Source organism: Chiroxiphia lanceolata, chromosome 10 (genome assembly GCF_009829145.1).
Source record: "Chiroxiphia lanceolata isolate bChiLan1 chromosome 10, bChiLan1.pri, whole genome shotgun sequence".
NCBI classification, from domain to species: domain Eukaryota; kingdom Metazoa; phylum Chordata; class Aves; order Passeriformes; family Pipridae; genus Chiroxiphia; species Chiroxiphia lanceolata.
Window position 1 is genome coordinate 11,072,708 of NC_045646.1, and position 15,341 is coordinate 11,088,048.

The 15,341-nt window shown below is 41.4% G+C and overlaps 1 protein-coding gene across 6 annotated transcripts in view; it reads left to right on the top strand.

Moving 5' to 3' along the window:
* Positions 1-15,070, top strand: part of LPP (LIM domain containing preferred translocation partner in lipoma) — a 327,367-nt gene extending 312,297 nt beyond the window's left edge. For all 6 annotated transcript variants that reach the window (XM_032697402.1, XM_032697401.1, XM_032697407.1 and 3 more), the window contains 3 exons: positions 562-740; positions 3,775-3,895; positions 5,675-15,070. In XM_032697402.1, coding sequence (XP_032553293.1) covers positions 562-740; positions 3,775-3,895; positions 5,675-5,803 — 429 coding nt within the window. In that variant the 3' untranslated portion in view covers positions 5,804-15,070. The remainder of the gene's footprint in view (positions 1-561; positions 741-3,774; positions 3,896-5,674) is intronic.
* The last annotated feature ends 271 nt before the right edge of the window (positions 15,071-15,341 follow it).

Consider the following 15,341-nt stretch of genomic DNA (forward strand, 5'->3'; position numbering starts at 1 on the left):
GCTTTGCGTTCTCCCCAGACTCAACAGTATTCTCTGTGGTGAGAGAGAAGATCAAGATTTTCATACAAGGCAGATAAAGATATTTTTATGTGATCTGTATTGGCAGAGCAGTTAGGGGGTCTCTGTGTGGCCCCAGGAGATTGCACTTCAGCTTTGCACTGACCGCTGTTGGAGCTTGTCTCTAATCATCTCCGCTGCAAAAGGTCACTCAGACTGGGCAGTCCACAGGCAAAAGCCCAGGAGTGCAGGCTGCAGAACTCCTTCACGTGCTCCTGGCTACAGAAGCTGCGGTGTCTGACACACCCACCTGATGGGCCATCTCTGATCATTTATCAGAGCTGCTGAGGGAAGGCTCTGGTTTGTGTTGTCGCACTATATAAAGGCTTGACCCAGGCCCTGTGCTGTTATCATACTCTTTGATAACTGTTGACTGTACTGCACTTATCTAGAAGAAATGGCTAAAGCTTCCAAGTAGACCAGCAGCAGCCTCCAACCCAGCTGACCTTTGTAGATGTCCCACTGAGATGGTGCTCACATCTGTTGTGTATGTTTTCTTTGCAGAATACATTGGAGCAATGCAGTGTCTGCGCAAAGCCCATCATGGAAAGGATCCTCCGAGCCACTGGGAAGGCCTATCATCCCCACTGTTTCACCTGTGTGATGTGCCATCGCAGCCTGGATGGGATCCCCTTCACTGTGGATGCTGGCGGGAACATCCATTGCATCGAGGATTTCCATAAGTATGGCCTAAGCTGCTGTCAGTGCTTTGCTTATTGTCTTTTGTCGTTTGTCCCTAAAAATGCTCCCTTTTCAGCCTGAGTATTCAAGAAGATCTGAACCCTCTGCCATTTCCTCCCAAGGCTCTTAAATACTAGGCAGAGCTTTGCTCTAAGCAGGCACACTGTGGCATACAAGATTAATTGGTTAGGGACTGATGCTGCTTGATCCCTGTTTCACTTAGAGCTGACTTCAGGGATAACCTCTGTGTTCCCTCTGTTTTAAGTGCTCTGCCTTCCCCTGCACTCAGTATGTGCTTGTTTCTCCTCACTGCCTGTACCTGCACTTTCACATCAGCGTCTCCCTGCTTTTTCCACTGAGCAATTAAGAGAGGTCTTGTCCTGCTACACTCTGCAGGTGTTTGCTTACCAGCTAGAGGGATCTCTGTGACCACAGGCTGCTCAGAGCTCCTTTTGTTTCTAGTTGCTAATTAGCTTTTTAAAGCTGCTGAAAATACAGCCCTGGTAATAATTTATAGTGAAACTGCTATTTAAAGTAAGTTGAAAGGTAGAGCTGCAAGTAATTTCTGTCACTGCCACGCTACCACCCCCATCATCACAACTAATCTAGGGAAGACAGGTAGATATAATCAGAGCACAAATGTTTGCCCTGTATGGAAAAGACAGATACACTACACCCCTCAATTAAAAGATGAAATCAATACTGACAAATGTGAGTTTACATCTCAACCATTTATCTCTTAATTTCTAAGGGGGTAGACTTAATTAGAGCCTCGTGACATCAGTGTGTGGGTCTGAAAGCTCAAAGAAGTAGGCTGACTTGACAGAAAGGGAAGCAGCCACAATCAACTGGCATGTTAGAATCCAGCACAAGGATATTCCCTGTAGCTCAGCTAGGCTGGGTTAATTGGCAGCTGCTGTATTGCCTTGCCTTTCTGTGCCACCAGTTGTGTGTTAAGGTAAAATGTGATCCTGAGCAGAGGTCCAACAGGAGGTTTATGCACCACTCAGGCACCTGAAGGGTGCAGTTTGGAGGCTGCTCCTTCCACAAGCCCCACAGGCCAAGGGCTCACATGTTTTCAGGAGAAAGGCTTGACGTCCCACTCTGAAGTCTTTTGGCAGTGACTGCATATGGACCTCAGGGCTCTGAGAGTGGGAAGTGGGAGGCTGTCAATCCAAGGAAAGGACATAAAAATCACTGAGTGAAAGACTGAAGGGAAGATGATGGGAATAGCATGAGATCCAGTGTGACACTCGGGATGTTTTTGGCCAGCCACACATTTCGCAGCACTTTGCCCAGCCCAGTTTTAATTGATTAGGGCTCCTTATCTGGAGGTTGAGAGTTCTACATCTACATCCTCTTGATAACAAAACTGTAGCTGATGCTCACACTGTCACTCAGCTTCTCCCTAAGCTCAGGCCCTGAGTAGCACATCCACATCCCCCAAAATCTGCAGGAGTTATCTCAGGGTACTGGAAGATGATATTTGGCTCATATTGAATTATTGACTGTAGCTTGGACAAAGAAATGTTAAAGTATTTTTAAATACCACATTTGAGCTAAATGGCACAAGGAAGTGCCTACATGAAGCAGCATATAATTAATTGCGATTACAGCTCTGGTCATATCATGATCCATTTAAGTTATTTTTCAGAGCGCTCGCTATAGCCACTGTTTAATTCATTTTTTCGTTAGATCGCAGCTACACAGACATCTTTCATCTGCTGCCAGTGAAATTAATATTTTTCTTTATTCCTAGTACAGATAGATTTCTTTTTTTTTCTTTTCTAAGCTAGTTAATTCTGAGATGGTTCATGTGACAGGCTGGGTGGCAGAGTCAATCTTTAGCAGGCATTTCAGAAGAGAAGGGCCTTTGATCTCCTCATGTTCTGATGTTTGCCATAAGCTTTACCCTCTGTCCCCCATAGCCACTGACCCTGGCTCTCATTATACAGCAGCAGATTCTGTAGGTGTAAGTTTCCTTTTATGTAACCAGAATTTGCAGCCAGGGAATTGGTACCAATAGGTTTTGAACCAAAACAGCACATAATGTTTCACCACAGGCTAAATGTTCCCAAGCATCCCCACCTGCCAAGGAGTAGAGATGGCCACTTCTCATGGGAACTCAGGGGAGCAAAACCAGAGTTAATATAGAAAGCAGGTGAATTAGCCAGAAGGGCATATGGTGGGCAGTATAAGGGGAAAAGTAAAGGCCTCTGCTTCTCTTGATCCCTGAGTTGACCCTGATTCAAGTGAGTCCCTTCACGCAGTGAGTTATTGTCCCTATACAATTCTAAGGCTGACTGGAAGAGAGAGCACTGGTGTCTCTGCCCAGACCTGTTCCCTTTTAGGCCTGGGCAATCCGCTGTTGGATAACTGAGAGTTGGTTTTAGCTAGAAAATGCAGCAAGTCAGAATTGCCCTGATCTTCTTGTTTGAGAGTGAGCCAGGAATGTGCTCCTGTGTGCATAAGTGGGTAAGATGGCTCCGAATTTTAAAGTGGATGGGATAAACCTCAACAAATGAGTGTAGTGCATTCTTTTTACCATCTGTATCAAGACTTTTAACCTATTTGTTCCGATCTCCAAATTTTAATATTTTGGGTTTTGTTTTCAAGAGATCCTCCTGAAGCAAATTGTAGTCATCTTTCTAACCTTGGGATTTGCATGGGCTTTCTTAGAGAGATGGTTAAGGGTTATGGCCATGCACAGGTGCCACAATTATGGGACATTCACCTTAGTTGTTAGTTAGGACAGGCACAATATGCTTTGCTGCCTGTCAGATGTTCTTTGTCCTCTCCTAAAAGTCTGCAAAATGCTCTTTAATATCCTACAAGCCTGAAAACACATATTAAGACTAAAGTGCTCCTTCCTGTCTTCTTTCCAAAAAGGCAGCTGTGCAAAGCTCCAGCTGTGACATATGTGCACATACACTGGTGCGTTTGTACAAATGCACACGTTTCTGGCTTGATGGTCCAGTTAACAAAAACTTTCGCTCCAAGTTTGAGGATGACTGAGACTGTGTCTTCCTTCTTCAGGAAATTTGCTCCGAGATGTTCTGTGTGCAAGGAGCCCATCATGCCGGCCCCAGGGCAAGAGGAGACTGTACGCATTGTTGCCTTGGATCGTGACTTCCATGTCCAGTGCTACCGATGTGAGGTTAGTATTCCACTGTGTGAAGGAAATCTGTGAAGGACAGAAAGCAAAGATTGGCTTAACTTCATCACCACCTCATGGTATACACACAACAGGTATAACCTATTGTAACACTGGCTCTACAATCAAATTGCTTCATTGACTTCAGCATGCAAGGAATTTTTCCTCATATATATCAGTGCAAATGAGAAGAAAATCAGGTTCCTTGTTTATAACAGGTTCATTAGGAGAGCAAGAGAATGTGACTCAGGTAATTAGGGCTTAATATTTGAGAACTTCATAAATTATAGCTTAGATACAAACGTAGCTCATGTTTATGTTCTTAAAATGAAAGCTAATGCGTGTTAGAATTCGAGCAAGATTGTACAGGAAACTCAGCATATGGCTCTGGGTTGAAGAATTTTAATGGACACATAAACATGATCATTCTTGTTTTGTGCAATGCTTTTTGTGCTACTTTCCCTGTTCCCTTTCATTATGCACTTCATGTAATTTTGATGGTAAGAATCTGAAGACAGAGAATAAAAATCACCTTAAAGCAATTAACATGTGGGAACAGCTGTGTTAGGGAACCTTCAAGAATTCTTCAGTGGAAGTGTTGCTTGTTTGATAATACATCATCCAGATGGCAGGGTAAGAAAATGAGACCAAATATATTTCTTATCACTGTTGCAGGTTTTAATAACTTCAACCAGAAAGAAGGATGGACTAAGGTTTAAAGGTCTAGGCTGAAACTTGAGGCATCTGGTTCACTTTTCAATCTGGCACTGGCTTTCAGGGTACATATATTTTAAGATGCTGGGACATTCCTACACTAAATTTTGTACAGCCTAATTCATCATACAGCATGTCTCCATGCTGGCTGCTGAAATACCTAGGCTTTCACACACACAGATGTCACAAGTAGATGCAGTAGAGAGCACAGAACACAGACACTCCCTTGGCCTTGATCTCCATGTACCTCAGCTATCTCAAAAGGAACAACAATGATATTCCTCTTTCCACACTTGCTGCCAGGTATGTTTACAAACCCTGATTTATGATGAAGAGGCAAGGGCCTCTAAGTGAGCTCTAATCCCTCACTGCAGCCCCATCAGCAGTCTTGGGCCAAGCACTTGTTTGATCGCATGGTGAGGGATAACTCCCAACTTTCCTAGCAGCCTTATAAACTTAGAGGCTGAGGTCTCTGGAGCAAGTTTTGAGGCATTTAAATGGGGTTTCCATGTGCCTATTTGACATCCTCCTTTAAGGCACAACCTTTTTGGCCAATTGTGCAAACACAGGTGACTGTTCTGGTAAGGGGAGACAGGCAGGGAGTTTGCTTAGCTGTCACCCCTGGAATAGAATCTGTAACTTTGTGGCATTAACTCTTCCAAAGAAGATTAGCTATAGTCAGATATTGGTACCAAACTTTCTTCCCAGTGATGCTTCTTTTTTATCCTCTTTTGAATTAATAAAAATGTGCTTCAGTTTGATGTTTCTCCAATGCTAAACGACCTTTGCTTCCTCAAAAATGTGAAGGCAGTAATCTCTTTTTACTTTCAATTGGATTAAATTCAGCAGAGAGCTTGGGAACCCATCTTCTCTGCAGCATTGTCTCTTATCAGAAAACAGCTTAATCATGAAAGACATCATGTACCTCAGCTTCATGCTTTATGCTGACTCAGGCTAGATCCCGTTACAAGGTAAAGTGTGAGGAGAGAGTTCTTTTCACTAATAGATTCTTTGCTTAATCTTGCTCCTTCTTATTTTCTTTCCTCTTTCTGTTTGCTTATTTTCTAGGACTGTGGTGGCCTCCTGTCTGAAGGGGACAATCAGGGCTGTTACCCTCTGGACGGGCATATCCTTTGCAAGACCTGCAACTCTGCTCGGATCCAGGCTCTGACTGCCAAGGCCAGCACTGATCTCTGAGTATCAACTGTGACCCTCCCCAGGATGCCCATCGGGGGATATTGCACAAGCTTTGCATGATTTCTTTCCAGGCTAGGGTTTGAAGCTCTATTTAAAAAAAAAAAAAAAAAAAAAAAAAAAAAAAAGTAAAACTGGAAGGCCTTGGAACAAGAGGGCAGTTTGAGAGGCCATGTTCAGACTGCCCATGACAAGCATCTAATTTAGGCACAACTGTTCAAGAGGGCAGTGAGTCAGAGGAGCAGCTGCTGTATCTGCAGCTGATGGAGTTAAGTGGTCACAGCAGCTAAGTTACCTGCCTGTAGAAGGAGGTCTGAACATGGTCCTGCCTATGTTTGTGTTTGATTCCTGTCTCTTAAGAAGTACATGAAGGTAGAAGGTGAAAGATGGCTGAGCTAGTTATTTCTCCCAAGTTATTTTGAGAACCTGGCCAGCTCTCCTTGAAGTCATGGGGAGGTTCCCTTTGACTTTAATAGGATCTGTGTCACCAGCAGAAGTAGCTCCACTGCCCTAGAAGGTGTGAGAGCAGACCCAGCATTAACACAAACAGTGCAACTGCAACTGTACTGCACCTGAGTGTAGGTGTGACCTTGTATCCTTGGGACACAGACTTGTTATTTCTTAGGCCCTTACTTGTCTCCATTTCCTTCCAGTTCAATAGGGTTTTTTCTTTTACTCATGAAATTTTACTTTGCTATTGCATAAATTTATTCAGTAGTGATGTTTCCAATTCACAGTGTATGAGCAATCACAGAAAGATGTGAGCTTGCACACACTATACACTACACACACACACACACACACACACACACACACACACACACACACACAACATGCTTTTGATTTACCAGAGGCATAAGCCAGTCATGGCACTGGAAATACATTTCTAAAATCCCAGTGGTTAAAAAAACCCAAAAATTACTGCGCAGAACTGCAGTGCAAAGCGATGCTCAAAAAAATCTTACACCACTCTCTCATACACCCCTTCTAGTGGGACCACTGGCAGTGTTGGTCTCTGGGTAGGCATTTAAGCAATAGAATCTTGTTCCACCTCCTGTTATTGCAATGAGAGGATTTTCCTTCAACCATAACAGGGATTGAATCAAGCCTTGGGATGATATTCATTTCTCTGATGTTAACACACATGATCTGGAGTTCTCATTAAAAAAATCAAGGATCTTGTTTCAACAGCAGCAAAAAAGAGCCTCCTAAATACATGCTGTTGTTCAGTTTTTATTTTAAGAAAGCTAAAGAAGGTATTAAACCCTTCACTATGCCATTCTAGAAAGTAAGCATCTTTTTTCCTCTTCTGTTTTCATTCCAGCCACTTACAGCTTGTCTCTGGTGAAATTCATGGCAGTAGAGTGCTAGGCCAGCAGCAGCATTTTCATTTTTGGTCCAGAATTAGTACATATGCCAAGGTAAATAAAAACGGGACACAGATAATCTTTTTTTGATGTAATAGTGTTTTGTTTTTTGTTTTTTTGTTTTTTTTTTTTTAGTTTGGTTAATTAAAAAAAAAAAAAAATTAGAAATCCACAGCACACTGAGCAGCTATAATATTCTTGTTCATGAAACCCATAATAACGAAGGTGCAAATTACATAGTGAGGGAGTAATTTTCATATCACTGAATTGACATTAATATCTTATTTGCAGATGTAATCAAAGAAAATACCTTTCTTTGCACTTAAATTAAGAAGCAGAACTGAAACAGTTTCAGGCTGATTGACCATATAAGTGACAAACTGGCACTTTTCAAGAGTAAATTATAAGAATTTTTTTCATGCTCCCACTGAAAAACAAAAAATGTGATGCTTTCACCTTTATATGAGATTTCTGTTGTAGAGAATGATTATATCCACTAATGCTGAAAAGTTAGATGAGCTGGAACGATAGGAAACAAAGAGGAAAAATTGTGATGTGATACTGCAACTCCTGCAAATGGTGCCTTTCCTTTCAGTTGAGGACTAACCTTTATGGAAGAGTGCTGAAATTCAATAGCTTCAGCTATGTACAGTAAATTCAACTACAGAAATACCAGTCTGAAACCTCTGTTACTTACATGGTTTATATGTTGGCAGACTCCACCAGTGTCAGGGAAGTTTCCCAAAATTCACAGCTTAAAATGAATCCTTCTTTGTAGAAGGGTGGCATCATTGAGCAAAAGAAGTCCTTCACCAGCACAGGGGCTGTGCTGAAGCAGTTTGCCTTTTTATACTGGATTTCTACCCTGGCATTCAAAAATTTTACTGCCTCAGACATAAACAGATTTTTTTGGCACCCTGGGTCATGCCAGGTTCCACCTGGGCTGCTGCTCCCTGAACTGTGGCATGTAAGATCCTTCTGAGCTCGCTTTTTTACACAGTCTGCACCACCACCCATCAAAAAAAGCTCGCAAATATTGAGGAAATATAGTTTGAACTAACCCTACTAAAACACAGGAGGTCAGTCCTGGGACTGATAACACTGTTGTATCCTTGTGGAGGATTTTGCATCTCTACAAGCACAAGTCATGATGTGATACACTCAGATGCAGAATAAGCCATTCGGGAGGCAGCAAACCTAGCTCTGATCTTCCTTACCCTTCCTAGCGTTAAATCAAGTCGCTGATGAGACTCTTCTGAATAACACTGGGGTAATTGATGGAAAGAAGCTGTTGTGCCTTCCAGCAGAATGTGGCTTAGACCAAGGATGACTCAAGTCCAGAGCCTTTGGGCTTTTTATGTCTCTGCCATAGGCTGGACTGGAGCAAGTCATATGGCTTCTTGTCTTCCACCGTCTGCATGAGAGAGCTTCTTTCCAATTTCCCAGACACATTTTGGGAATTAAACTAGTCACAGATTGGTCTAAACTGCTGATTTTTGGAGTTCTATTTTCTCTTTCCAGAAAAGCTTACTGGTATGTAGGTTTGGGCTTCCAGCCCATTTCAAAGCACAGGGCCAGCCAGGAGATCTAGATCTAGATCTCTGTTATTAGGGTGCTGTTGTGAGTTGGGCTGGCATGCAGGGAGGTAAGAGCCAAACTTTTCAAGCATTAAGTACTCCATGGATGAAATATGATTGACAAAGATTGAGCAGTGTTGATATTTGAGGCACTGTGGCAAGTTTTTAGAGCTGACACATCTGTGAAAAGGTACTATGATGGGGGTGTTTTTTCACCCCAAAACACCAAAGCCATCTGCCTATTGGAAGGAGTGAGTGTTCGAAACACTCTTCTTTATCTTCTGTGGTTTTGCCTTTTAAAATTGCTATAAATCTATTTGAAAAATATTATATGTACATCACAGAGGCTCTCATCACCCACATGGGTATGGAAATCTCCCCTCTGATGCTTCAGGATTTAATTAGGAAATTCTGGTGGACGTATCTCAATTGCACTGCAATTAAGAACCACTGGGATATTGCTTCATCACCATATTTATCACTTACTTTTAATATATCCTGTTTATCTGTTCCAAAGAAGGAGTCTTTTTGCCAAAGAGCCCTTGCTTTTCTTAAGGTGGACTTAGCCATGACAAAAATTCACATCTTCTGTGGCTGTGGTAATGTCCAAACTGTTCCTTTCAGAAAGAATTGGAAGATCACACAGACATTTCTGTTCTATTCTTCAGTTTCTGCTTTTGCTCCTTTGTCCTTGTCTAGCATTTGTTGGCAAGTAAGGCCTGATCCCATCATTTGTGTGGCCACACAGGCCTCAGGATCAGGTTCTAATTTAGCAAAATATTTAAGTCCTGGCGTTAGTTTAAGCACAGACTTAAAGCCATTGCGTGGTGTGACGTAAGCCACTAACACTAGACTGATTCTGCATCACCTGATCATACAGATTTGATCTGGCTAGGATGTGGGCACAGTCAAATTTCTGTCAAATTACCTAGAACACATGAAATAGCTTCTGTGTCACCCTTATGCTCTCACTGCAGGAGAGCCACCTGGCTGGTGGCTGATTGAATGTAACATTTGAATGACAGGAGGGTGAGGTATTGCAAGATGAGTGCTTTGTGTTGGGTGGCTGTGGCACCTTCCATATGGCACAAGTAGCCCTACAGCCAGGTTTACTGTATCTTTGAGGGATGGCTTTAAAACTGTCTACTTAAACTTTCTCCAGAAGATTGGGTTGCCTTGGTTACAGCCCAATCCTTAAGCATATCCCCAAGGCTAAGGCTCCTATTTTGTGAATGTGGTTTGTTTTATTGTCATTTTAATCACTGAACGTTGCTTTTAAGAACAGAAAACAACAACATTTTTTTAGTGTATCTGATAATGCACCTTTAATTTGGGGGTTTGATTTTTGTTTTTTTTTAATATTTTAATTCTGAGATTTTTATCATGGCTGCAAAACACTCGGGTAATGATTTAATCATAGAGGTATGGGAGTACCAAAGTGTTCATCACAGTGAACTCTACATAATAGCATTCATCCTGATGGCAGGAGTAAGGCTTTCCCAAGACACAGGCCTTAAGTTGACTTTCTGCTTATCAGCAAAATGTGCCTGAAAAGAAAGAGAAAAAAAAGTGTCTTAAAAGAAATGGTGGTTGTTAAAGAGAATATGCAACAAGTCACTCTGAAGTCTCTTTGGACCTGTTACAGCTGCTGACTGGCCATGGTTAGTGAAGCATGACTTGGGTTTGATAAATGCTGTTTTCTTTTGATTTGAGAAAGTCTGGCAGGCAAGGGATAACAGGACCCAGGAGAAGGTTCTTGGGGGAAATTCTGTGTCTTTGCCCTCCATCAGCATTGGATATAAATGTTAGACACCTGGTGCTTCAGCTGAATGGCTCAGAAAGGGTTTGAGTTTGTAATTGGTTTCTGTTGATATCTGGTTCCTACAGTTGGTTCATCATGTTGATTTGCAATTTGTTCACTAAGCTGGGTTGACAACACCTCATACAGATTTCAGTGCTGCAAGTCATGGCTATCAGGGGGAGGGGGGAGAGGGGGGAGGGCTGCTGAAGAATCTCACTGTGGTGAAATTCCCATGAGTAAACACTAGTGGTGGTACCTGAGTGTTTGTTGTGGAAGGAGAGCAGGAACTACTCAGTAACATAGAAGTTAATAAAGTACAAACAAAGAGAGCTGTGAGAACACTATTTCCAGTTGGAGCTGGTTGCAATTTTTACACTAAATTACATGATATCAGAAAGACTGTTTTTAGTGAGAAATTCTCTCTTTTTGCAATGTTACCCACAACATTTTTTGGGTTTTTTTTTTTTGCTCTTATGATTAAAATCATACTGAATTTTTATCTAAGTAAATTTCAGAATCGTTAACAAATATTTTCATTTCTCAAATCTATATGTCTTCTTTCAGTTTTTTTGAGTAGTTCTTGGGTTTCTTCTGCTGGTAATTTAAAGTTTCTGTGACAGTTTTGAAAACTTCTTTGGATAAAAATTCTGCTTAAAAACAAGCACGTGTTCTTGGGAAATGATTCAATATTGGACCTAGTGAAATAAAAAAAAAAGCTTTGAATCTTCTCACGAGATATTTTTTCCCTATTTTTAACTAGTTTTGCTAATTTTGAAGTCACTATTTCCTTTGTTAGAACAAATAATGTGACTCTTCTTAAAATAACAGTTTTATTTCTGTGGGGTTCATTTTTCTTTCCCATCTTCAAGCTGTGGAGTGGCTGGCTATGGGGACTGCCAGTGTCTTTTTCTGTGGCAATTGCAGTTTTCTTCTTTGTTTTTATCTTGGGGTTTTTTGTTTGGGTTTTTTTTTTCCCCTGAAATTACTGAAGAATATAAGCACATTATGGCAACTGCCATGGAGATCAAGAGATACTGATTGAACTTCATCTCCACATAGCTTTCTGGGCTCAGGAATGGCATTTCTCCTTAGACATTTCTAGAAATATTACCTGGCTTCCTCAGCATTTCAAGTTTGAGTTTGCAACAGTCGATTGTCCGACTGGCATTTGGAGCCTGAAAGAAAATAGACTTTACACCTGTGAAATTACACCATTCATCCAGCATCTAAAAATCTAAGAGAAAAAAGATAACCTTGGTAGGTTTCCTGGTGGACATTGGGGAACAGCTTTTACTTCAGCCTGAAAATTTTCTGCTGAGATCTGAAAAAACTAAGCTCCACACTCTCTGGCATATGCACATGCACATAAAGTGGTTGTGGGGCTATAACTGAGTAGAGATACAGGCTGCAATATTGAGTAGTGCTACTTACACCTCACTGGGCCTTACTCCTGACTACGTGTCCCCGGTCTCTTGGGCCTCATGGTACATGTGGAAGCAACAGGGTTGATCATGGGTAGCAAGAGCATTCAGTTCAAACATTTTTATTTTTTTTAAATTTTGTTATTTGTCCACTTTTCTCAACCTACCAGGATATTTTAGAGACTGAGGAAAGAAACAGAAACTCCAGGTTTTTTGTAATTATCATTGCATTACTAGGGGTTAGAGACCCTCCCTGAGAACATCACACTTGGGGTGTCTGTGCTTTCCTGCCTCTGCCTCCCTTTGTCCACAAGCCACTCTCTTACCCGCTTTTTCCATTTCCTCAACGTGCACTCATCTTTTCAGTGAAGATGGTTTGTTACTTGCTTCACCGAGGTATTGTGAGTCTTAGTTAGTAGTTGGAAAAACTTTTTCGGATCTTTAATCAAGTAGTTTTGTGTGTCCTTAGTATCAGTGGCCTGCCATATGGATATCAAAGAAAATTGTTATAATTATTGCTTTTAAAATTATTATGAAATTGTGCCTTACTTTTTCAGTCATATTTAACCATGTAATTTAGAACCACATGATTGCAGGGATTTACCATGAAGAAATATGTTTGAAGGATAGTTTGTTTTTTAATATTTTTTTTTGTCCATAAATGAATTTATTAGCTTTTCCTTTTTTATTTTTTCCTCCAGTTTTATTCCTTTAACATGTTTGTGTAAAAGGGCAGCCTGAATTTGCATTTGTGAGAGACAGAAGATTTTATTTGGTCTCGTATGTAGAGCTTTCATTTTCTTTTATGTTCCTTCAGGAAAATTCCTCTCTGCCCAATTACTCATGCTGAGATGTCTTTAAATGCAGGCTGACCAGTAAGGGTTTTTTGTTGTTGTTTAATTTAGTGTGTGGTTTGCTTTGTGGTTGTGGTTTTTCTTTTAATTAACCAGATATTGAGTGCTGGGGAGGCATTGCACATTAATGCAGAACGTTAATGCTAATTTTCATAGAAAAGACAAAATTAGAGTCTTTCCCTGTCTCCAGTGCAGTTTTGTTACTGCTCTGTGTACAACACTAATATTAAGCCAGACTGTAAAGGCTAAATACTCAGAGTGACCTACTTCCATTCACCAGCAAGAATCCTTTGTCAGCTGACTCCTGTTTGTTTGTTCATTTTTAAATGTCGGATTACAGAACGAGCATCTCCTGAAGATGAAAGAAAACAGTGTTTTCATGTGCAGGAAATTTGGGGTTGCAGTAACAGAACATTTTCTTTGTGAATTTGGATGTCATGGTGTTTTAAGCTCCTGCCTGGAGCCTAAATCAATTTGGCCTCTCATCCAGTTCATCTAACTGGTGCTCCTAAAAGGCTGCAGCCCTGCAAAAGCTCATGCAGCATTTTTGGCTGCTTTCCCTTGCTCCCATTTGGTACATATTTGCACAATTTAACTGAGCTTTTCTTTCTGCTGAAGGTCAGATGCAAGCGATACGAAACACTAAACTTTATAAACAAGCAAAGCCATTTCAACCACAGCATTTTGGACTAGAATGGATTTTTAGGTGGTGCTCTGTCTGCTGGCCTTTGGAGGGGGGATCCTGAAACTACAGTGGACTGGAACAGGATGCAAAGCCACAAGCCTTGTTTTTTTTAATAAACTACTTACTGTAATCCAGCTACACAGTTTCAGCCTCACACTTCAGAAGAAGCTTCCAGTAGCTATGCACGTACAGGCACTTTCTCTCTTACAGAAAGTGAAACTTTCCCAACCAGAGTAAATTTAACCTATTGCATAAGATGCTGGAAGGTTTTTTTTTTCCTTGGGATTCTCACTGTAACCTCTGTGTGTAAAGGATGAATAGCTTTCTTTTTCCCTCTTTTTTTTTTTTTTTTCTGACAAGATTAGATGTTGCATATTGATGAGCTAGCATTTCAAAGGTCCGTGGGGCTTTGGAACGTATTAAGAATCTCTGAAGTTTAATATTCACCATGTTTTAAATATTCAGAAGGAAAAATCTGCATAAAATGGCTTTTGATAAATACGTTCTAGGGATTCTTTCTATCTTACACAAGCGTTGTGGGGATTGTGGCTGTACCAGTTTTGTTCCACAGTGTCTTTTGTTTCAGTGTTTCAGGACCATTTTGGTCCCATTTGTGTGCCCAGTGCCTGTACTGAAGTCTGTTATGGTTTCTACTGGAACTGTACAGCAGGCAGGTGGATATGACTAAGAAAAGCCTCAGCTGAGCATCAGAACTCCGAGGATCTGCTTGGTGCCTCCCCTCCTTACAGTGCCTGGGCACATCCAGCCTGTTTCTGTGCCTGCTTCTCATGATGTGGATTGGGATCAGTCCATTGGTCAGGCCTAGCTGAGATCTTTCTACAGAGTTCCTCCACAGGAGTTGGGATTTGAGAATGGAAAGGGCAAGATCCTGGATGCAGGACTAAAGCAAGGTATCATTTGATGCAACTCTGATCTCACAGGGCAGTTTCCCTTCCTTGCATGTCTGTTTAGTGAGAGTCTCAGCAGTAAAAAAAGTGCCTTTAGGAGAAATCCTCCCTTGGGTATGCTCCACTTTCCATGCTCTTGAAAATCTGATTCAGGCTTTAGATGAGGAGGATCAGTTGCAAAGACACAGCTACTGTACAGTATCATTAGTGCATTGCCTTACCCTTGATGTCCCATGGCACATCCCATGGTGTTGCAGGACAGTTGCTTTGGTCCTGCTCACATACAGCCTTGACTTTGTCATTCCAGTCCCTGTTGAATCAACGCCTGGTACTTGTTCTCAGGACCGCTCTGGCTCGGGCCAAGGGCATCTCGTGCCTCTATGCAAAAGATGGTGCTTTCAGGTTTTAGCTTACAAATAATGCAATCCTTTCAAACTCACCTTTCCCCTCTCGTGTATTCTTGACAGAAGTAGGATTTTAAATATTTCATAGCATTATTCTTTCTTCTTCCTTTTTGCCAGATGCCTTGAAAACATTGTCAGATTACGATCTGGGGGGGGGATCAGGAAGGATCGGTTTCCTTTCCTTCTTGATTGCATGGTGTAGGTTTGCAATGAGGGTTTTGTCCTTTTTTCTTTTTTTTTTTTTTTAGTCTTACAGAACAGATGCCTTCAGTTTATGCAGAGAAAGATTGTCTATGATTAGAGCTAATCCAGGATGGCAGGATTGGACCCCCACAGTGAAAGCTAGAGAAGTGATTGCAAAAGTATTCTGTTTCTCCTTTATTAATTGCACAGGAAGTTTCCACCAAAGGCTCATGTGGCCCAACTGGCCTATGTAATAAGTAGCAGGGCCTGTAATTACAGTCTGTCTTCTGATCCTATCTGTGCTCTGACTTTCTAGGCACCGCAGTTCTATTTACATCTTG